The sequence below is a fragment of the Saccopteryx bilineata genome, chromosome 5 (genome assembly GCF_036850765.1).
Source record: "Saccopteryx bilineata isolate mSacBil1 chromosome 5, mSacBil1_pri_phased_curated, whole genome shotgun sequence".
Lineage (NCBI taxonomy): Eukaryota > Metazoa > Chordata > Mammalia > Chiroptera > Emballonuridae > Saccopteryx > Saccopteryx bilineata.
The window spans coordinates 136,784,249-136,808,068 of NC_089494.1; the positions used below are offsets into that span (position 1 = coordinate 136,784,249).

At 39.8% G+C, this 23,820-nt stretch overlaps 1 protein-coding gene across 4 annotated transcripts in view; it reads left to right on the forward strand.

Annotated features, from left to right (window-relative positions):
- ODAD2 (outer dynein arm docking complex subunit 2) overlaps window positions 1-23,820 on the forward strand; it is a 225,820-nt gene that overhangs the window by 112,511 nt on the left and 89,489 nt on the right. For all 4 annotated transcript variants that reach the window (XM_066280409.1, XM_066280410.1, XM_066280411.1 and 1 more), the window contains one exon: window positions 13,700-13,814. In XM_066280409.1, the coding sequence (XP_066136506.1) occupies window positions 13,700-13,814 (115 nt within the window). The remainder of the gene's footprint in view (window positions 1-13,699; window positions 13,815-23,820) is intronic.

Consider the following 23,820-nt stretch of genomic DNA (forward strand, 5'->3'; position numbering starts at 1 on the left):
TAGAAGACAATCAAGGAAAAAGGTGTTTCTTCTCATGTTCTGTAAATACCTAGTATTCTAAGAAATTTATATGACAATTTACCTATATAGTATGCTAATTTTCTACTATTTATTATATAAAATATTTTTCTTCCACACATTGTAAAATAAACATTTGCTGAACTGATTGTTACAGGGTCTAGTGTTACATGATCATGTAATGAAAGACTTTTTATCAATAAAAACATATACACGGCCCTGGCCGGTTGGCTCAGTGGGAGAGCGTCGGCCTGGCATGCAGAAGTCCCGGGTTTGATTCCCGGCCAGGGCACACAGGAGAAGCGCCCATCTGCTTCTCCACCCCTCCCCCTTCTTCTCCTCTGTCTCTCTCTTCCCCTCCCACAGCTGAGGCTCCACTGGAGCAAAGATGGCCCGGGCGCTGGGGATGGCTCCTTGGCCTCTGCCCCAGGCGCTGGAGTGGCTCTGGTTGCAACAGAGCGACGCCCCGGAGGGGCAGAGCATCGCCCCCTGGTGGGCAGAGTGTCGCCCCCTGGTGGGCGTGCCGGGTGGATCCTGGTCGGGCGCATGCGGGAGTCTGTCTGACTGTCTCTCCCCGTTTCCAGCTTCAGAAAAATGCAGGGGGGGGGGGGGAAACATATACACAAGGATAAAATTAAAATTTACCATGGAATCTGTAACTCTAAATTCTCTGTCTTCTGTGGTTTAAATATAATTATGTTGCATTTACATAGTGTTTTCTTTTTTTTTTATACATTGGGTTTATTTGTTCTTTTTTTAAAAAGGGAAAAAGGAAAGCTATGCTTGTTTATATACAGAAGAGACTTAATCTCTTTGTGGCTGCCCAGATACCTCTGACCGCAGAACCAGTCTTTGTAGGGTTTATGCAAGACAAGTGCTCTACATGTTTGTCTCAATGAGAACATTTTTACATCCTTTCACATTTTTTGTTGTTTTTCATTTGTATACTTCTTAAAGCATATTGACTTAACCGAGATACTAAAATGTCAAATCAAAAGTAATTATATGAGTCATTTAATCTTCTGAATCTTAGTTTTCTCATTTTAAAATAAGCTCTAGGAACTTTCAATTTGAGAATTACCGGTATGTGGATTTTATTTCTTCACGTTATGTTATATATTTCATGCAGCCAGTTGTGAAATGGGCTGTTCACTACTATTTCCTGTGAGAGAGTGTGTGTGTTCACAATGAAATTAAAAATATTTTAAAAGCTTTTAATTTTTGAAATATAGCTCATATGAAGTACAAATGTAAATAAACACATTATTAAGTTACTGGGGAGGGAAGACTCATGTAACTGCCACCCAAGCCAGGAAGGAGAATATTTTCATTACTCAACTCTGTGACAGCCCCTTCCTTCACAGCTCACCTAGTGCCACCTGTCCTCACTCTACCTCTAGAAGACACCTCTCTTGCCTTTCGTGGTAATTATTATCTTATTCTGTTTTCATAATTTTATACTTCAGACTTCATCATTATAAAGTATAGTTTAATTTTGTTTCTCTTTGGAAACAAATGGAAACAGTGGATTGGGTTTTTTTGTCTGACATTTTTATTCAAAATTTTGTTCAGTTTGATACATTTTAACAATTGTCTTCACTCATATAACCATTAGTCAAAAGAAGATATAAAATATTTTCTTCCCCCAAGAAAGTTTATTTATGTTATTATCCTTTCAATCTCTACTCACAACCTAAGCAATCACTTTCTAACAGCCTTCACTATAGATTAATTTTGGAATTTTAAGAGTGGAATTTTGGAGTCCTAGTTTGGAAGTTGTTGGTCAGATAAGTTTGTAAATATGATACATATATTTGCTCGCTTATAGTTTGCATTGGGTGTGGGGGACAGACTGTAAGCCGGCAAAGTCATTATAGCCTAAGGCTTAGTTTTAAGACTAAGCCTTTCCCGCCCTTTTAATACCAAGATCTTCTCAAAACTAAGCTTTTCCCCACACCCTTGACTGTTGCATGATGTGAGGTGGTGCACTCTTATGAGGAATCCCATTTATGCCTCAGATAAGTGACTTTGTATCAGAGACTTCCTTATTTGTATATTGGGTTATAGGTTTTGATTTCTACACTATACTGACCAGGCGGTGGCAGAGTGGATAGAGCATCGGACTGGGAAGTGGAGGACCCAGGTTCGAGACCCCAGGGTCGCCAGCTTGAGCACGGGCTCATCTGGCTTGAGCAAAAAAAAACCCTCACCAGATTGGATCCAAGGTTGCTGGCTCGAGCAAGGGGTTACTCAGTCTGCTGAAGGCCTGCAGTCAAGGCACATATGAAAAAGCAATCAATGAACAACTAAGGTGTTACAACAAAAAACTGATTTCTACACTATAAAGTGGGGCAGACCGGGATATCTCTCTCTCTCTCTCTCTCTCTCTCTCTCTCTCTCTCTCTCTCTCTCGATTCTTACTATTAGCATTGCAGAGGAGAAGCAGCCAAGATGGTGGAGTGCTGAAGGAGAAGCCAGTTTGTGCAGAGTTTGTGCAGAGAGAAGGAGATGGGGAACAGAGGTGGATAAGGCTGGTGAGCTAGAAACCTTTGATTCTAGGAAACTCGGATGAGTCAGTGGCTTTGGGAGCCCTAAATGGAAAGAGAAGTGTTTTCCCACTCTGTGTATTTCTTGCCCCCTGGGTGCGAACTAGGATTAAATATAATGGCCCACCAGTTCTTGGCTTCGTTGTTTCATTACCATCTGTCCGAATCAAATGTGAACCTGCATGGGCCAGGCAGCTGTAGTGGAGGCCATGGCTACTGGACATACAGAAGTCTAACTTTTATTAGAAACTTCCAAATAGTATACAAAAGTGGTTGTATAGTTTTACATTCCCATCAATGCCAATATTTACTGTTGTTACTATTTTTTTAAAGAAAGGAACTCTTCTAATAGAAAAAAAATGGTATGTCATTGTAGATTTTATTTGCATTTTTCTTATAACTGATGATGTTGAGTAACTTTTCATGTTCTTATTGCACATGTGTATTATTTTGTAGTTTATTCAAGTGTTTTGTCCATTTTAAATTGGATTGTTTTGGGGTTTTGTTTGTTTGTTTGTTTTGTGTGTGTGATTTGAAGCATTTCTTTACATATTCTGGACACAAATTCATTGTTAAATTTATGTGTCATAGATTAATTCCTTCACCCCACATGTCTGTTTTTAAATTAGTCTCTCTGAGAGACCTCATGGCTCAATTTATTTTTTTATAACTTCTGAGCTAAATATAGTTTTAAGAAACATCAACAAAATGAGAAGTCTATGCAAAAGAGATCATATATTGCCTACAAAGCCAAAAATATTCACTATCTGGCCCTTACATAAAAAGTTTGTTTAGCCTTGCTCAAGTGGTTTATCAATGTTATTCATCTTATTTTTATTATTTATTTATTGTACTCATTTGGGTTTAATTTTTGCTGTTTTTTTCTAGCTTAAAGTGAAAGTTGCTTTTGTTGATATTACAGATCAATTCTTTTCTCATATAAGCATTTAAAGCTATGCATTTCCCTTTAAACAATGTTTTAGCTCTATTGCACAAATATAAATTGTGTTTTCATTTTTATTCAATTCAAAATAATTCCTACTTTTCTTTGGAAGTTCTCTTTGGCCCAGGGGTTATTTGCAAGTATTGCTCAATTTCTAAAAATTTGGGTGTTTTCCAGATACTGCATTGCTATTGATTTCCAGTTTAAAATTATGTGGTCAGAGATTATATTCTCTGTGATTTTATTTTTTTTCATATTCTGCTTTATGGCCCAGGTGGTCTATCTTCTAAATATTCCATTTGTATTGGGTGAAGAAATGTATACTCTGAGGTTGTGTATAGTGTTTAAAAATGTTGATTAGGCCAGTTGTTTATGCGTCGTTTCATCTTCTAAATCTTTACTTTTTTTTCTATTTTTCTATCAACTTGAGAAAGGGCTGTTAAAAATATTCCGCCATGGTTGTAGATTTATTTATTTCTAGTTTTCCTGCTATAATTCTCTTCATTAACAGAGAGAAACTGATTTTCATTGTGCCTCTCTGCCCAGTCTCCCTGTACGTAACCGATCTTCCGTCTTCACCCCATCCTGTCCCCCTTGCAGCCAGTCTTCTCACCAGCTTTGGCTCCAGTTCCCCGTGCTGGACTGACCAGGCACCTGGATGTTCTTTTCAGCCTATTTTGGTTTTAGTAACCCCATGCTGGACCACCTTTTACTTGTATGTCTTCACTCCTCAACTAACTGATAATGAAAGGGAAAGGACTGAACATTATTCTGCTTTTCTGCAGGATAAATAAACCCCATTTAATGAGAAGAAGCCCTTCATTATAGAAGAATGCAAGCTACTAAATAGAATTAGAAAACTCACTGGAACTCTGTAGTACTCCAGCCCGCTGGAAACTACCAGTGCCAGGTGGAAAAAACTTACTCAAGACACAAACCTATGTCAAGAGGAAGAGGGGGAGTCCTGCCAAGGGAGGCAAAGAGACCTTCTGAATTTCCTTCTCCCTCAGCTTTTATTATCAGAAGCAGAACAGCGGTAACAGGATTACAGAGGAGGGAGATCAGGTGATAGGGGAAAGAATGACTAATAGACTTTTTGCTGACATGGAGAAAGGGCTAAATTAATTGGTCAGTACATTAATTGGTCAGTACATTCCTTTTCTTTTGCTAATTAACAAGCACAAAGAAAGGGGCAATCCAGAACCTCTAGGCTAATTTTCTAAAGCCCATTCACATCCATTCCTTTGTGTCTGCACAAAGGTCACCCACTCACTCACACTTTCTTGGTGTTTGTATCCAGAAGACATTCACTCATCACTCAGGGCTTTTTTTTTTTTTTTTCACTCAGTGCTTTTAACTAGTCCCCAATCCAAATCATAGAGGATTCAAGGTTAAAGTTCCCTACAGAACTTCTAATGAACAATTCTTTAGGCAAGTATGATTAATGGGTGCTAAAACTATATAAGGAAGGGAAAAGAGTGTTGGGACAGGAACTTCTCAGAGTGATCAGGTGTGAGCCCACAGATTGGTATTCTGTGAAAATGGAAAAATACATCTCTACACTGGAGAGATATGGTGGTCATCAGTATAAGTAAATACCTAATTTGGCACTTAAGAATGGGACAATTGGACATTATGAGCCTCTTGATATGTTGCAATGTGAGGTACCTAGAAGCAGCCAAGATGGCGGAGTGTTGAGTGAGAGGCCAGTTTGTGCAGAGTTTGTGCAGGGAGAAGGAAGGAGATGGGGAACAGAGGTGAATAAGTCTGGTGAGCTAGAAACCTTTGATTCTGGGAAACTCGGATAAGTCAGTAGCTTTGTGAGCACTGAATGTGAGTGGGTTTTAGAGCCCAGTGTGTGTTTTTTACTTGCCCGCTGGGTGCAAGCTAGGATTAAAGATGATGGCCCACCAGTTTTTGGCTCCGTTGTTTCTTTACCAACTGTCCAAATCCAACCTGCATGGGCCAGGCTGCTGTGATAGTGGCCCTGGCTACTGGCTTTACATTTGGCGTAGTCAGCAGGATTCAATACAGATCGGCAAGGAGCCACCACCACCTTTGAACAGGAACCATAACTGGCTGCTGTTATGGTTCCCCATGGCTGTCCTTTTGGGAGCCATAGGCTGACTGACTTTTACAGCCATGGGTAAGGAAACCGAGAGCTCTGTGGAAGAGGCTGCCTGGGACCTGCAAACTGAGCAGTGGAAGGAGCTGGAGCAAACGTGGGAGAAAAAGATGCTGACCCTGGAGTTGGAGGAAGTGCTGGAGGAGGAGGCCGACCAGGTTCGTGAGATTCGCCTGGAAAAGGAGCAGCTGCTGGAGGAGGATTCACAAGTTCGTGAGTTGCAGATTGGCCTCGATATTGTGAAGAGCCAGCAGCAGCGGGAGGCCGGGCTGAGGCCACGGCTGAGGCCAGGGCTGGAGCTGCAAGGTCTGCGGAGCAGAAGGCAGCGGCAGCCCGGGGCTTGAGCCCAGCAGCAGGAGCTGGTGTTTTCAGTTCCTCTTTAGAGGATGAGGAGAATCAGGCTGGAGTTGCAATCTGCAGTCTCCATAAGATGAGAGCCCAGCTGGAAGGAGTACCTACTACGGCCCTAGTAGGTCTGCGATTTTGGGGCATAGGGATGGACATGCTCTCAGGAGCAGAGATGCAAATGCTGACTGCCATTGCCATGTGCTCCTCTTTGGGACAATATAAGACCTGCCAGGATGACAGGGATGAGGGGGGTGGCTGAGGTCTCATGTGCATGGACTGATTTCCTGGACTATGACTGGAGTGGGCATTGGCTCCTTTGTTGAATGGACTTACGGATTTTGGACAATGTGAAATACCCTGATGGGGGTGGGGGTGGCTTTGCTGGAAGCACTCCCCTGCCCTGGGAAGCTTTTCTCATGGCTAGAAAGAAGGCCAAGGACATTTTGCGCTTTGGGCTAAGTGCTCAGAGACTGGTGAAGTGTACCTTTGTGATTGTTGAAACTGTATGATTTGTGCTGTTGTAATTTATGTAATGTGCCTAATTTCCTTGCACAGGGATGCCGGTGGTATAGATTGTGAGTAGTAAAGTGAGCATAGGGGTGGATTGTTGGGCAGATAAAATATATGTATTATGCTCACTTTGTTAAAGATGGCTGTTGGGCAGATAAAATATATTATGCTCACTTTGTTAAAGATGGTGCTGCCCATGTGGAAGCCATTGCCCAGGTGATATTAATGTGTGTTGGGGGCGGGCTGTGGGCAGGCAGGATCCTTGTAGCCTGGGGCTTGGTTTTAGGACTAAGCCTTTCCCACCCTTTTCGATGTGGGGTGGTACAATTCCATCATGCCTCAGATAAGTGACTTTGTATTAGAGACTTCCCCTGTTTTGTGTATTGGATTAAAGGTTATGAGTCTACACTATAAAGTGGGGGCAGAACGGGAGCTTGCTCTCTTGGTTCCTGAGATTATCATTAGAGGAGAGAGCAGAAAGGAGAGCAGAGAAAGGCCACATGGAGGAGGCCAGGAGAAGCAGCCAAGATGGCAGAGTGTTGAGTGAGAAGCCAGTTTGTGCAGAGTTTGTGCAGGGAGAAGGAAGGAGAGGGGGAACAGAGGAGAATAAAGTCTGGTGAGCTAGAAACCTTTGATTCTAGGAAACTCGGGTAAGTCAGTAGCTTTGTGAGCACTGAATGTGAGTGGGTTTTGGAGCCCAGTGTGTGTTTTTACTTGCCTGCTGGGTGCAAGCTAGGATTAAAGATGATGGCCCATCAGTTTTTGGCTCCGTTGTTTCTTTACCAACTGTCCAAATCCAATGTGAACCTGCATGGGCCAGGCTGCTGTGATGGCAGCCCTGGCTACTGGTTTCACAATGGCACTGCCCACGTGGAAGCCGTCGCCCAGGTGATGTTAATGTGTGTTGGGGGTGGGCTGTGGGCAGGCAGGATCCTTGTAGCCTGGGGCTTGGTTTTAGAACTAAGCCTTTCCCACTCTTTTTGATGTGGGGTGGTACAATCCCATCATGCCCCAGATAAGTGACTTTGTATTAGAGACTTCCCCTGTTTTGTGTATTGGATTAAAGGTTTTGATTTCTACACTATAAAATGGGGGCAGAACGGGAGCTTGCTCTCTTGGTTCCTGAGATTATTATTAGAGGAGAGAGCATAGCAGAGAGCAGAGGGAGGCCATGTGGAGGAGGCCAGGAGAAGCAGCCAAGATGGCGGAGTGTTGAGTGAGAAGCCAGTTTGTGCAGAGTTTGTGCAGGGAGAAGGAAGGAGATGGGGAACAGAAGTGAATAAGTCTGGTAAGCTAAAAACCTTTGATTCTAGGAAACTCGGGTAAGTCAGTAGCTTTGTGAGCACTGAATGTGAGTGGGTTTTGGAGCCCAGTGTGTGTTTTTAATTGCCCGCCGGGTGCAAGCTAGGATTAAAGATGATGGCCCATCAGTTTGTGGCTCTGTTGTTTCATTACCGTCTGTTCGAATCCAGTGTGAACCTGCATGGGCCGGGCTGCTGTGATGGTGGCCTTGGATACTGGCCATACATCACCTATTGCATATTTTGCCAAAAATGTGTAATTTGACTCAATCTCAGATTTAGGTCTAACTTCCTGTTTATAGAAAATACAGAAAATAGAGGGGAAAGTTACATGATAATTTAGGAAGCAATCAGTCAAACTCTACTAGTGGGACTTTCTGCAAGACAACAGGCCTTATTGTAAAGTACTGGACCTTAATCCATGGGTTACATAGAGACACCAAGTCCAAATGAATTTTTGAGGAATTTATTAATTAGCCGGCTAGCTACATGGGGCACAACCCCAAATCATGTAGGCCCTCTTACCGTTCTAGACCTTCTTTTATACAAAATCAAGTACTGGTTGGGGTGGGTAAGGAGGGAGCATGGTACAATAGTCAATTACTAACAAGCTTACAACATCTATCTATAGGATCTATTAAAAGGAAATAAAGCATCCTACCCCACGAGATAACACAATTTTTTACATACCCAGCAAAGACATTCCCAAATCTTCTAGTGTCTACCCCCCATCCCTGTCGCCAGAGTGAAATGGTTAGCTTAGGATAAGGAGAGAGGCCAAATGAAAATACCCTTGGAAACCTAATAAGCTAGTCCCCGCTTGTTCAGTTTACAAGTTTTTATACATATAAAGGATTTCAAGAGGGATGATTATTAGAAAGCATATAAAATGATACAGAATGTAGTTTTTTCAAGCAAGGGGAGTGGTCTCGTGATCCCTTTGTCTAGAGGTATACATCACTCAGGATTCCAGGAGGGGAGGAAGAGTTAGAATCAGTGTAGATATGTAAACATTGTCTCCTAAAGGATCTTATTGAAGGAAAATAGGAAGTTTCCAGAAAAGTTTTATCTTCCTTGTTGTCTAGCAGGTAGTGGGCTCAGTCCTTCCAGAGAACTACAGTTAAGCTATGACTAGATGACCCAGCCATCCTTGTAAGCAGGGAAGCTCCTGTACTCTCTAAAGAGAGGAGGGAGTAAAGAGCCTGACCTTTCCTTTCTGTAATTCCTTGGCACCTTATCATAGCCTGATCTCTAAAGAGTCAATGCCATGATGATATTGTAGATTAAATTAGACTAAAAAGACATCAAAAATATAATGCCTGGTCATTTTTTTAAAATCCAGGATTTTGTGTATTTTTAAATTTTTTCCATTGATTTGGGGGGGAGGAGATGGAGAGAAAGAGAGAGAAGCATCAACTTGTTCCATTTAGTTGTATACTCATTGATTGCTTCTTGTTCATGTCCTGATTGGGGATTGAACCCATGACCTTGGTGCACCAGGACAATGCTCCATCCACCTAGACACCCAGCCAGGGCCCAAGTGGACGTAACTTTTATGGAGAACAGTCTGTTGATATGTATTAAAATTGAAAAATACATAAAATCCTAACAAGCAATTTCATTTCTCAGAATTTGTCCCGACAAGATAATTAGTGCATTTCAAAAAGATTCAAAATTAGCATTTTCACCTTTTATTTTTATTTTTAAATTAAATTTGTTGGGGTGACATAGGTTAATAAAATTATATGTTTTAAGTGTGCAAGTCTATAATACCTTATCTGTATCTTGCATTGACTATGAAGGTTCCTCAAAAATTTATGAATAGCGTTACCATATGACCAAGCAATCCTTCTTCTGGGTATCCACCTGAAGATTTTGAAAACATCTATTCATAAAAATATATGTACTTCTGTGTTTGTTGCAACATTATTCACAATGGCCAAGATATGGAAATATTGTTTATTTTATTCCATTGTTATATAAGACTAGAAAAAAATTTCAATTTGTATCACTAAAATATCAATTAAATATATTATGGTGCATTAATACAATACCACCTAGCCATTTAAAATGATTAATATAAATCCTATATTCATTGATAAGAAGGTCTTTTACATATATTGAATTAAAAAGGCAGATTATAAAACACCAACTACATATGTATAGAGCAAGCCCGTAATGTGGTGTGTCCATATGTTTGTTTAGAGACTAGCAAAATTCTTTACAGAGATAGATGATCACAAAGATCATGGGATTGGGAAGATTTGGATGATTTAAAAAAATTCTTTTCATTGTAATTTTTTCTATCACAGCTGACCCTGAATGATGTGGGGGTGAGGGGCACAAACCCGCCAAGTAGTAAAAAATCCACATTTAACTTTTGACTCCCCGAAGTTGAACTATTGTACTAATGCAAAAAGGCAACAAAGTTGTACAGAAATCCTATACCAATGCACTTTCAAGTTAGAGACAACTTCAAGTAAAAACTTACTCTACTGGTTAGATTTAGAATTTGAGCATGTGCTTTGCAAGTAGGGGGTTAAAAAAATGAGTATGTTTGTTACAGGAGAGATTTAGGTTCATGGAGAAGGAGTCTACCTGGCCAGTCAGTCCTCACTGCTGCAGCAGCCTGCCTCAGGCACTAGGGGCAGCGTGTGGTTCCTCTTGAAGGTGGCTACACAGTGACTGGGGAGAGGCGAAGTACACACGGGACCACAGTGAGGCAGAGCAGTGTGTCACGTGCCGGAACAGGGTACAGCAAAATTCAAAGCTTAAAGGAAGGAGGATCCAGAGGATTTGTGGGAGGGGCTTTGTTTTTTTAATAGGTGACCATAAAAGATGGGCTATTATAGAAAAAGGTAATACGACATGGGCAAAGGATTATGGCTGGGAGAATTTCTGTGCCCTGTGATTAAATTTGTGTCTCCCTTGTGGGCTCACAGGGAGCCCCATGCATGCATCTCTTGTAGCATTTATTATAATAGATTATAATGGACTCTTTATCTCCCTTACTAGATTATAGAGTCTCCCGAAGGACAACTAAAATCCTCATTACTTGCAGATTCTGTAGTTGTGAATTTGTATCCCAGATAAAATTTATTTGTAACTCCAAAATCAGTACCTAGTGCACCTTTGCTGTTTACAGTGAACACGTGCAGAGCAAGGAACAATCCCAGTTATCTGATGGACATGTCCCCAGCTGAGGCCGAGCACAGCCACACTGCTCCTCCTTGTTCTAGCCTATACTGTGAACAATGATACTTTCCACAGTCTATTTATTCGCAGTTGTGTGCTCTGAGCTGGAGCTTTTGTTTAAAATGGCCCCTGGGCAGAGTGCTGCAGAACCGTCTCATCTGTGTCCCCAAGTGCAGGGGGTCTGATGTGCCTGATGGACAACCTGTGTTCAGTGAGCCTCATAGTGCTGTTGGCCACGGTTCGATATTAATGAGGTGCCCTTAAACAGGAACTTGATAAAACAAGGTCATCTACTGATCAGTTGATAAAAATATTCTAACCAGAGGCTTTCAGGAACAAAATTTCCTAATCCTCCTAGGAGCAGTGGTTCACTCTTTCCCAATTCACTGTCTGCAGTGACTTTGTAGACTGTAACTATGCCAACTAACGAGCGTTGACTGTATCTGTCATTTCAGTACGTTTAGCATTTAGTGTTTAGCTGATGACCCAAGAGGTTTAGAAGCAAATGTCTGCATGTAGGGAACTGGGAGGAATAAGCCAGCTCATAGGAGATGTTCAGCACTGGCTTTAGCAATTGGGGTTTTAACACCATGCAGGCCACGGGAAACAGTAGGAGACTTTCTCCTGGGGCTGATCCTTCAGTGTTGCCTGAATGTGCTAGGTGATATGATGGACAAGATGGATCATTATCACCCTGGGGTCCTGCTCTCAAGAATTTACTGCAGAAGTTCTAAGGGCCCTTAAGGAAGGTGAATTTGCAGGTATTTATAGGGTGGATTGGAACTGAGAGAGATTAAGTGCACAAAACCATGTTTTGTAGCTACTTGGTGCCACAACGCAACAGTAGTGGCGACCAGGATTAGGGTGTGGTACTGGGGGCAGGAGTCTGGAGCAGGGACTCGAGGTACTGTGAAGTAAGCATCAGCAGTCAGTGACTTGGTGCAGAGGGAGATGGAAGTGGAAGGGACAAAATTAAACTTTAAGTTTGATTTTTCCCTATGTTTGCAAATGGTTTTCTCCTCTGAGGTTGTTCCACGGTCATGTACTGAGTTCTTTGAAGACATTGGTGATGGGGTCACAATCCTCATCCTGTATAGCAACCCGCTGATGCAGTGTCTTGCATTTGGGGTCAGAGTTGGGGACAGTAGATCTGATTTCACAATTAATGTGAATTTTTGTAGTTAATTGTGAAATTTTGCCTGGAGGAGAAGGTCCAGAAATTATCTTTTTTGTTTTAAACTGAAAATGTCTCCCATCCAAGTGACTTCCACTGTCATGATAAGTTATACCCAGCATTATATAATTAATTATTACTAATGCAAATGTTACTACTGTATTGTAGAAGAGTAAGAAATCTATATTGTTCACTGAGAAATGTGTGTGTAAAATTAGAGACCTGAGGATCAGCATTAATATTTTTTTCATCAGGATATGTAAAGAGAAAGCTTGTTAAGTTTGTAAAGTAAAACCTTCATCGTGAAGTGCTCAGAATTTTTCTTTACAGTTTCCGTAAATTAAGAAATAAAACCTTGTTTTCACTTAGCATGATATCAGAAAACTTTAGGTTTGGAAAGCTATTTAGTTAAATGTTGAGTTAAAATACTTTCTCGTGGATGCTTTTTTTCTTATTAAAACTTAATTTTTTAAAGAAACAATTTATATCTTTTACAAGCTGCATTACCAGTTGTTTTATACGGTTATGCAAAAATGACATTCTACTTGGAACTTTGGGAATAATACATTTTTTTTCCTGGCAAATTCATCTCATATAATCAAGATGTTGTTATGTTAATTTTCAAGAAACAATTTGAATGGCATTTTAAGCTAGTAGTATTTATGCTAACTGTGGCTAACTACTACGTGTTTAAAAGCAACATGAGATTAAAAAGTAAAGGAATTTTGATGTTCTTTATCTTTTCTCATCTGCTTTGAGTTTTAAGATATCTTTCTGAACAAAGCTATGTTTGTAAAGGATATTAAGTTTTGTTTAGCCTTCTTCTCAACTGCCAGCACTCCGTGGGCCTTAATGCAAGGTTCTGCTCCCCAAGCTGATTGATATGTAAACAGAGGGCAGATGGTGTGGAGATGACTCTGATGATAATTCATTTTTCAGCTAGTCATGAAGTTATTTTGATTACAGAGTATTTAAGTAATTACTATAACACAGTCTGCAATGTTAGCCTGCTGGAAAGGGGGTGCATGGAAAACAGGTTACGTGTTACTCGTGCCCAACAAAGGATGCGCTGTGGTGTAATGATTGTAATTCCTAATGCTAGATTAGGACTGGAGGACTCTAAGCTGTGTCACATTGTAAGGTAAGTCCATTAAACACAGACCAAATAAAAATAGGTAACTGCTTAGGTTTGAGGTTTTGGGAAGTATCTAGATGTTACTATATGAAAGAAACTAGTATTTTTACATTTTGGTAACAGTCAGCGTACAGCTAATTAAAAAATTACATGGCTTAAGTTTAAGTTTATGTGAACCATAATTACCATGAGGCTTTGCTTTCCGTGTCACGAATTTAAAACAAATCAGAGTGCTCACAATTCAACAGCATGTTATATCCCTGCTGTTAAAGTTTTGAAAAAGAAATCTAAGCAAAATGTCAGATGAAAAAACTAATTAGAATTGTGCGAATAGGTAGGCCACTTAAATTTTCATTTGCTCAAACTAACTACAGTTTATATCTCTATGTTTTGCTTTTCAACAGGATAATCCATCGCTTAGATGGGGTTCGTTTGTTGTGGTCCTTGCTGAAAAATCCTCACCCAGATGTAAAGGCCAGTGCAGCTTGGGCCCTCTGTCCCTGCATCCAGAATGCTAAGGTAATAGATGACAGATCAATCAATTCTGGGCTCTCTACTATATTGAATAATGTCACCACTGCTCAATAATTGCTTTTGACTTATTTTTGGTCAGATTTATCTGGTGGAAAAGAGTACTGAAAGTTTGTGCCAAAATAATTTTTGAGCAATGCCTTTTCATATTCAGTTTTTTATGCCATATGAAACTAGGCTAAGATGGTAGGACTTACCAAGTTTTCTCCCTGGCTGGTACAATCAAAACAAGTGTCCCAGGTAAATCAAGGTGAAGAGAGTTGATCATTTTAATCTCTTGGATGATAAGGAAATTGTCTGCAGTCCTTAGCTAGCTACTTTCAGAAGCACAAGATTGCTTCTATCTTACTTATAGCCAAAATCAACAGTGAAAGATCACTACATACTTTGTTACCACGAAAAAGTCACTTAATTTCACAGATTCTACTTTTCTTGTCTATCATAAGGACTAGATATAAAACCTCTGGATAAAACTTTTATATGAATAAAAACACTGAACTGGAAGTTTCTGAAGTCTTTTAGTTCTTCATCCTTAAATTTTATTATCTTTAAATATCTTGTTGAGCCTGTTTTGGTTATCTTAAATTTTTTTGCTATAGGTTTACAGACTTCTCTTTATGGTCTTTGTTGCTAGGGATATTTCTCTCTGTTGTACATTTTTATCTAATGGATTTAATTTTTATAACATACTTAGTGTGACTCTAAATATCATCCTAAATACTTGTGACTATAAAACAATCTTTTGTGAAAAGTGAATTGTGTTGTATACTAATAGTAGAGGAGACTGAACACAAACTAGTTAATAGAACCATATTTTTGTAACAGCAAAAAAAGAAATAAAACTCCTCACATGCCCACCTATAAGAAAGTGGAGAATAAGATGCTGACAGTCTTCATACAGTGCAGCAGTGAAATGTGAATGTGTTTCAGCAATGTACTCATCTGTGCCAACGTATCTCATAAACATACTGAGCAAAATAAGGATGTGTCAGGAGTAGATATACAGTATAATTCTTATTATACAGGGTTCAAAGAAAATTTATACATGCAAAATTTAAATATGAATATTTAGGGAGCAAGAAAGAAGCCTACTGGGGAAAGATTATTACACATCCTTGAAGGAAATCCTCATCAATTATATGAACTAGTCAGCCTAGCCCTGTTTCATGACATGAGCAACTAATGATCAGCAAATATTTAAGGAAGCAAATGGGATTGAAGATAAGCCAAGATTAGTAAGGAGAGCTGACTTCAAAGGAAACGCAGATAATGGGAGGGTTAGAATATAGCATTACAATTTTAAAATTAATATCTTCAGAGTGATCCCAGAGGAATACTATACACCCAAAAGCCTGTTATAAAGAAAGAAATATTCATAGACTGAGAGAGCGTTTTTGGAAATGAAAAATATATTTGGAAAAACAACACATTTAATAGAAGGGACAAATTCTAGATTGGATATGACTGAGTGATTATCCGGAACATAAAGTCTAGTAAATAACAATGTAAAGTAAAATTAAAAAGAAAATAGGACTTGACACATGCAAAAAGAAAGAGAGCAAGTGAAAGGAAGAAATAGTTATTTTTAACAAAAGGTGCAGCTGGGAGTTTCTGTGAACTGAAGAGTTGCAGGAAGAGAAGAGTGTTACGATTGAAGAGACCCACTCAGTGCTGAACAGGGAGAACAAAGTTGTCCATGCTAGACACACATTCAGAGTTGATGTTGCTAGAAACTAAGGGAGAGAAAAAGTTATGTAAGCACAAGAATTGCACCAATATTAGACTTACCATCTTTTGCAATGAATTCTAAAAGAAAACGGACTGTCTTTAGTGGAAAATATATATATATATATTTTTTGCACTCCTCTGAAGTTGGAAACCGGGAGGCAGTCAGACAGACTCCCTCATGCACCCAACCAGGATCCACCCGGCACGCCCACTAGGGGGCAATGCTCTGCCCATCTGGGGCATTGCTCTGTTGCAACCAGAGCCATTCTAGCGCCTGGGGCAGAGGCCATAGAGCCATCCTCAGTGCCTGGGCCAACTTTGCTCCAGTGGAGCCTTGGCTGCGGAGGAGAAGAGAGAGACAGAGAGGAAGGAGAGGGAGAAAGGCAGAGAAGCAGATGGACGCTTTTCCTGTGTGCTCTGACTGGGACTCCCGCATGCCAGGCCGACGCTCTACCACTGAGCCAACCTGCCAGGGCCTAGTGGAAAATATTTTTATCCTAGAAATATATATCCTGCAAAATTGGTATTGAACTGAGTGTAGTGTAAGGACAGAATGAAGACATTTTTCCTTTAGAATTGTCAGAACTTGGGAAGCAAATTCTAAATGAACCTTCTCTTAAAAAATAATTACTTTGGAATATTTTCCAGCAAAACAAAAGATTCTAAGAAAAAGAATAATGTGAGTTATAGAACAAAGCATTAGAATTTATAATTAAATATGAATTTGTATTGTGATGTCTTAAAAATTATTGCCTGACCAGGTGGTGGCGCAGTGGATATAGCATCGGACTGTGATGCAGAGGTCCCCAGCTTGAGTGCGGACTCATCTGGTTTGAGGAAAGCTTGGACCCAAGGTTGCTGGCTCGAGCAAGGGGTTACTTGGTCTGCTGAAGGCCTGCGGTCAAGGCACATATGAGAAAGCAATCAATGAACAACTAAGGTGTCGCAACGAAAAACTGATGATTGATGCTTCTCATCTCTCTCCATTCCTGTCTGTCCCTATCTATCCCTCTCTCTGACTCTCTCTCTCTCTCTCTCTGTCTCTGTAAAAAAATAAATAAATAAATAAAAAATTAAGAAAAAATTATTAAGAAAGAATTTCTTTATAAGTAATGGCATAAAATAAAATAAAAATAGATATTATTGGCCCTGGCCGGTTGGCTCAGCGATAGAGCGTTGGCCTGGCGTGCGGGAGACCCGGGTTCGATTCCCGGCCATGGCACATAGGAGAAGCGCCCATTTGCTTCTCCACCCCCCCCCTTCCTCTCTGTCTCTCTCTTCCCCTCCCGCAGCCAAGGCTCCATTGGAGCAAAGATGGCCCGGGCGCTGGGGATGGCTCCTTGGCCTCTGCCCCAGGCACTAGAGTGGCTCTGGTCGCGGCAGAGCGACACCCCAGAGGGGCAGAGCATCGCCCCCTGGTGAGCAGAGTGTTGCCCCTGGTGGGCGTGCCGGGTGGATCCTGGTCGGGCGCATGCTGTTTCTCCCCGTTTCCAGCTTTGGAAAAATACAAAAAAAAAAAATAGATATTATTATTACAGTAACAATTCATATGATTCAAAAGACATGTTAGGTATTGGAAGGCAATAGGGAAAACAAATTAACGGTCTTTACTTGTCCTGGAGAAGGATGTTATATTATACATACTGGGTAACTGTCAATAATTACTGAAAATATAAATTTGAATGTAGTAGTTTATATTATCATTGGTGAGATACCATTTTATAAAGATAATGTTTCTATTTAGTGCTTTTATTATGTATCATTTATGCCTTCAATTTTATGGACTTGAACTCCAAATCTGCCTACTTATCTGTTACTGGCCTTGGGATATATTCCAGTATTTTCATATTGGTTATTCTCACTCAGGATTTCTGTCCTGAACAGCTAACTGACCTTCTCTGCTAGCAACCTAAGTTGAACCACACTCAAACTTTAAACACAACCTGCTTGTCTTCCAGCCCTTGGCCCCAATGTCTAGACTAGGTTCAGGCTTCCTTGAAGAGCTCTCGTTTGTCCTATTTCTCTTGACTGTCACCTGCCCACTGCATGCTCTCTACTCCCGCCAATCTAGTGTCTTTGAATTCTTCTCAAGGAGAAGACACTGGGTTCCCTTACTGCTCCCAAGGGCAAGGTGGGGTAATGAGGGGGAGAGCTTTGCTTGTCCACTTCGTTCCCAAGCGGGTTTTTCTGTGTGATTCCTTTGTGAAGTGAAGACCTCTGTTGCTCTTGTTTTAAGCTTCGAGAACTTCAAAAATGCACTACTTCAAACTTTGAAATCTGTAATTTGGTCTACCACTCTTGGGGGACATTTAAAAATGTCTTTGCTGTATGTGCCGTTTGGTGTACTGTATGGTTGGGCATCATGCTGACAACGGGGAAGGCTGGCATCTGTGCGGGAAGGGCTGCGAGCGCAGGTCAGGGCCTTCTGCCCGCTTTGCTGTGAACCTAAAACTGCTCTAAAACTAGTCTATTTTTGAAAAGACTCCTTTTATTTATTCACTTATTTAGAGAGAGGCAGGGAGAGAGAGACAGGAACATAGAACTACTGCTGCATGTGCCCTGACAGGGAAATCAAACCTGCAACTCCGTGCAGGGGAGGATGTTCCTACTAACTGAGCTATCCAGCCAGAGCTTACTTTTTGTAATTCAATGATAGAGACAGAGAGAGGAAGAGAGAGAAAGGGGAGAGGGAAAGGAAGCATTCATTTGTTGTTCTACTCAGTTGTGCATTCTTTGGTTGCTTTCTGTGTGTGCCCTGACCAGGGATCGAACCTGCAACCTTGTCATTTCTGGATGTCACTCTTAACTGACTGAGTGAATGGACCAAGGCCTAAAAAGAATCTTTAAAAAATCATTTGGGACCCTGGCTGGTTGGCTCAATGGTAGAGCATCGGCCCGGCCTGTGGAAGTCCCAGGTTCAATTCCCAGCCAGGGCACACAGGAGAAGCACCCATATGCTTCTTCACCCTTCTACCTCTCCTTTCTCTCTGTCTCTCTCTTCCCCTCTGGCAGCCAAGGCTCCATTGGAGCAAAGTTGGCCCAGGCACTGAGGATGGCTCCGTGGCCTCTGCCTCAGGCACTAGAATGGCTCTGGTTGCAACAGAGCAATGCCCCAGATGGGCAGAGCATTGCCCTCTGGTGGTCATGCTGAGTGGATCCCGGTTGGGCACATACAGGAGTCTGTCTCTGTCTCCCCGCTTCTCACTTCAGAAACACACACACACACACACACACACACACACAATCATTTGGAAGTCTTATTTTTTTTTGTAGAAGTTAGGATTCTTTTTTATTATTAATTTTAATGGGGTGACATTGATAAATCAGGGTATATATGTTTAGAGAAAACATCTCCAGATTATTTTCACATTTGATTATGTTGCAAGGAAGTTTTATTATTTAACATTTTTTTATACTTGTTCAGTTTGAGGAACTTTGAAGTAAAATTTTAACTTTAATGCTTTGTTTCCGTCAGTGCCATCTTTATTAAGAGATTAAAATATTAAAGTTACAAAAGGTGTTTTTCAAAATTCCAAAACTAAATGATTAAAAATGAAATGTATGCGATTGCATTTTCCAATTTTGAGGCATTAATACTTATGAGGTATTATAACATGAACCTATACTGCCATGTCTGGGCCATGCTATATTAATTTTAGTAAGCTTTACACAGCATTTTACATTTTTAAAATTAATCCTTTTTACACTAAACCCAATCATTATTTAAAATCTATAAATTGTGGGTCTATTTGTTTTTTAGTACCAAAAGTTAATCAGAAATGATGAGTAGAAAAGGTTTTGTATTTGATTCCATCTTTAATAACCTTTGACCTGGGAGTCTAAGGGTTGAATGAGCTTTTTTCTCAGTCTCACCCATGTGTGATCCCCACAACACTGTGACTTTCCGTGGCTGCCTGTGTAGTAGGGAAGCGTGAAGGTACCAAGATAGAAAATGGTGCCAAGGAGGAGCATGTTATAGTGTTAATAATTAGTAATTGGACAGATTTGTACTTCATAAGTATTGTCATTAAAATTGTTGTTTTGCCTTGAAGAGTTTTGTGACAATACATGAATAAAGTTAAACGTTAGCAATGATTTAATTTAATCTGTAGTCATATTGAATAATTTTATTTATTCAACATTTATTTAGCACTGTTTGTCAAACTCTGTGCAGTACGCATTATATTTTGTATACCACTTATTTATTTATTTATTTTTTACATCTTAACATTCATGCAACTAAGTATCCATTGTTCAAAAACCAGAGTGAACCCTGACTGGATAGCTCAGTTAGTTAGAGCATCATCCCGAAGCACAGAGGTTGCCGGTTCAATCCCCAGTCAGAGCACATACAGGAGCAATGTTCCTGTCCCTTTCCTGCTCTCTCCCTTCCTCTCCCTAAGTCAACAAAATAAACACTTAAAAAATAAAATAAAATAAACAGAGTGAGGTTAAATGAAACAAACTTTGCATTTGAGCCTTTCTAGAATGTCTTTTCACACAGGGAGAGAAAATAGTTACCTCTGACTTATTGGTAAAATTTGAGCATATTTTCCCAGGGATGTGTTTTATAACTGATGTTGTGTCATAGGTAAAAGGGCAGTATTTTCTTTGGTGGTACGTACAATAACAGTGCATTTTATAATCCATTGCCTTTTAGATCAGCTGAAATAATATACGTAAAGATACTTGTAAATGTCTGTATGCATGGAGGCTATGTATACTTTTAATTCTTTTACAATCTTATTTTACATACTATCCAAACTTATCCCACTTGATTATATTCAATTTAGCATTTTCAGGTAGCATCTTATGTATTGTTTTTTAGGTGAATTAAAATTGTTTGCTAATAAGATGATAAGTTCTGAGGGAGAGTAGAGACAGGAAATAGGTTTTCTGTTTCATTTTTTTTGTTTGTTTGTCTTGAGTATGCTGGGCTCCCAGCTTGCAATCAAGTATTAAAACCAGATGAGATCTTGCCAGAAATGTCAGCCCATTCTTTCCTCATCTGCCCTCCCCTGCCCCATTTGGATAAGTTAATGACTCAGCCTTTTAGAGAGGATTGCCTTTTACTTTTAAAAAAGCTTTGCCATATTGTTTTACATGCTATACTTTGCAAGTCATTTTAGACTTAGCTTATGAATCATAGGATTTGGCATCATTTTGAAATAAATAACTTCTTTGTCTAGATTAATGGCACTGACAGTAATCCTGCAGAAACAAGCCATTGTCAATTATAGCTAAGAATGAAACGAATAGGAGGGAAGCAGAGCCATGTCTTCAGACAAGGTTTTGCTCTGTCAGGGTTCCGCCTCGTCTGGCAGGCCCTGTGAAACCTAAGTGCACTATGTATGTGTCCATGTGGAATGGGTATAGGGATAGTCAATTGTTCGAAACAGATGTTATCCATTTTTTATGTTGTTAACAGCATACATGTTAGAACACATTTTCAGATCAATCTGCAAAGAAGACGAGATGTAATAATTACTTCTAGTGACTGTATTGCGTCTTTTCTTGTTTGGAAATATCTAATGCTACCTATCAGTGAATGAGCCAGGCAACTAAGTATAAGAATCAAAGACTTTAGTAGTGAATTCTGGGATAATTGAGACAAGAAAAGATTCATGATGTAAATCTGCATGGTTATTATTTTGTTATTATGTGCGTAAAGCAAACAGAATGTCGGATTTTCATAGTACCCTATACTTTCATCTGTAGACTTGGTGTCTCAATTAGAAACTTTAAAAATTTCCTTCATTTTGGAGAAAGTATTTAATAATATTTGATAGTTTATCAGTGATAAGGAAAATATACTAAGTGAAAAAGTTATGTTTTGCCAGTTTAATAATTATCTGTCTTTTCTTTGTCTGATTGGAAAATCAGAGTGTGAAATGTGAGTCTGTTTTATAATTTTGCATAAAATGCAAAGAAATATCTAAGACAAAAAATAAGGATCTGTAGTTTAAAAATTACTCAGTATTCAGTCTCTCAAGAACTGAAGAAAAGGCTGAATTAAAGTGAACTAATTACAAAAAATTCACTGCATATTTTTCAAATTTTTATTTCAAAGTGAATCATTTAAAGTGTTTTCTGGGTTAGATTTGAGGAACATTTGTTGTTGTTTTTCAGTTAAGACTGATAAAAAGGACAGACATCCTAAGATCTGACCTCTGTAGTGATCTTATTTAGTAAATTTCCTGAGCTTCAACTCTGCTTGCAGACAAATAACTGCTTTGTGAAAAGTGGGAGAGATTTGTAAATGAAAGTGAAAAGCTGTTCCTTTCAAGCTGAATGATCAAACACATTTTTTGAGAAAAACAGTGGTTGAACAGGTGTTTAGTATTAGGAACTTGTGATGTAAAGAATGCAACAACTGAATCTGGCAAAAATCCATCTAGTATTAAATTCTTTGTTCTTAAGAAGCAAAACTCTATGTTGCAGAAAGTCAACTCAAATTTGTGCTCCATGAACAATAAGATATTGGAAAATGCAAAAACTTGTATAAAAGAATGTGTAATTGTGCCACATCACTAACAATCGTTTTCATATCTTTTGCCAACATATATATAAAACATCATTGCATTTATATTATTTCTTTTTGTGAATGTTGCAAGATAGTATTTAAAGTAATTTCCTCAATTGTTTCTTTCATTAATGACTAAAAAATTTTTAATAAGAAAAGAAGTAAAAGTTAATTGGTTTTGCTCTTTCATAAGAAATGGTTCACAAAATTCATATTAATTTATAATCTCCACACCTTATAAATTAGATAGGAAACAGGTATTCTTATTTTAGAACAAATACTCTGAATGTATAAATTGTAGAATTAGGAAGAAAACGCAAATAATCTCTCTTTCAAGTCAGTAATATAGCTGTGAGATGATTTGTCTTGTAATCTTCTTAAGCTTAATTTTGCTACTTGTTTAAAAAATAATGTCTAGTTTTGAATTTTGATCTTGAGGGAAAAAAATCTCTAGTAATTTCAAAACCAGTGGCCTAACAATCTGCTCCAAACAGAGAAGCCAAAGACATTTGAGAATGATTACCCCAAAGAGAAGAGAACAAGTTAATTTCTGTGAGGTCCAAATACAAGCGTGGGCAATTTTAGTCAGGAATGTTGAGTGCTGAGTGTGGATGAGGCCAGCTTCCTGACTACAGGTGTGACAGAACACAGCTGATCAAACAGGACAGGAATTTGACATCCCTCTCTGTTTAACTTCAGTTGCCCAATGAGCCATGCCCAATCAGTAAGCCACAGAGAACCTGGAGAAGGCTTGTATAGGGGGAACAGTTTCATACTAAGAATACTGCCATAAACACGTTTATGAGCTTGGATTTGGTCATATTTGGGCCCTAGAATGGATAGCTGTCCAACAATGTGCCAAAGAGTGTACAGTTTATTTTTGTTCTGTTTTGTTTTTAATCTAAAACCTCATTAAAATATAATTTGTGTTTTTTGTTCCGTCCATCTATTTTGGGCCTGTGATCATTTTTGTTTGTTTGTTTGTTTGTTTTTGTATTTTTCCGAAGCAGGGAGGCAGGCAGTCAGACAGACTCCTGCATGGGCCTGACCGGGATCCATCTGGCACACCCACCAGGGGGCAATGCTCTGCCCATCTAGGGTGTCACTCTGTTGCAGCTAGAGCCATTCTAGTGCCTGAGGCAGAGGCCATGGAGCCATCCTCAGCGCCTGAACCAACTTTTGCTTCAATGGAACCTTGACTGCAGGAGGGGAAGAGATAGATAGAGAGGAATGAGAGGGGGAAGGGTGAAGAAACAGATGAGTGCTTTTTCTGTGTGCCTTGACCGGGAATCGAACCCTGGACTTTCACACACCAGGCTGATGCTCTACCCCTGAGCCAACTGGCCATGGCCTAGGTGATCATTTTTAACTCATGAAATAGTTCACAGTGTGCTGCTTCTCTGGCCTCTAGTTCCTAAAATCCTAAAAGATTAAAGATTAAGGTGAACTATATGACTTTTTTTTTTCAGTATGCCAAATTTTCAAGTGGAGACAGAAAGGGCCAGAACAAAAGTGAGGGTGTTAAGAAGCTTTTCTTCAGAGCACAGTTGAAAGGACTCCTATCTACAGGTCAAATCTGTTGCTTTCACTTCGATTCTCCTCCTTTCTGCTGCTGCTCTCCTCTTCCATGCTTCTCAGCCCAACTTCAAAAAGAAGTACATCGCCCTGGCCGGTTGGCTCAGTGGTAGAGCGTCGGCCTAGCGTGCGGAGGACCCGGGTTCGATTCCCGGCCAGGGCACACAG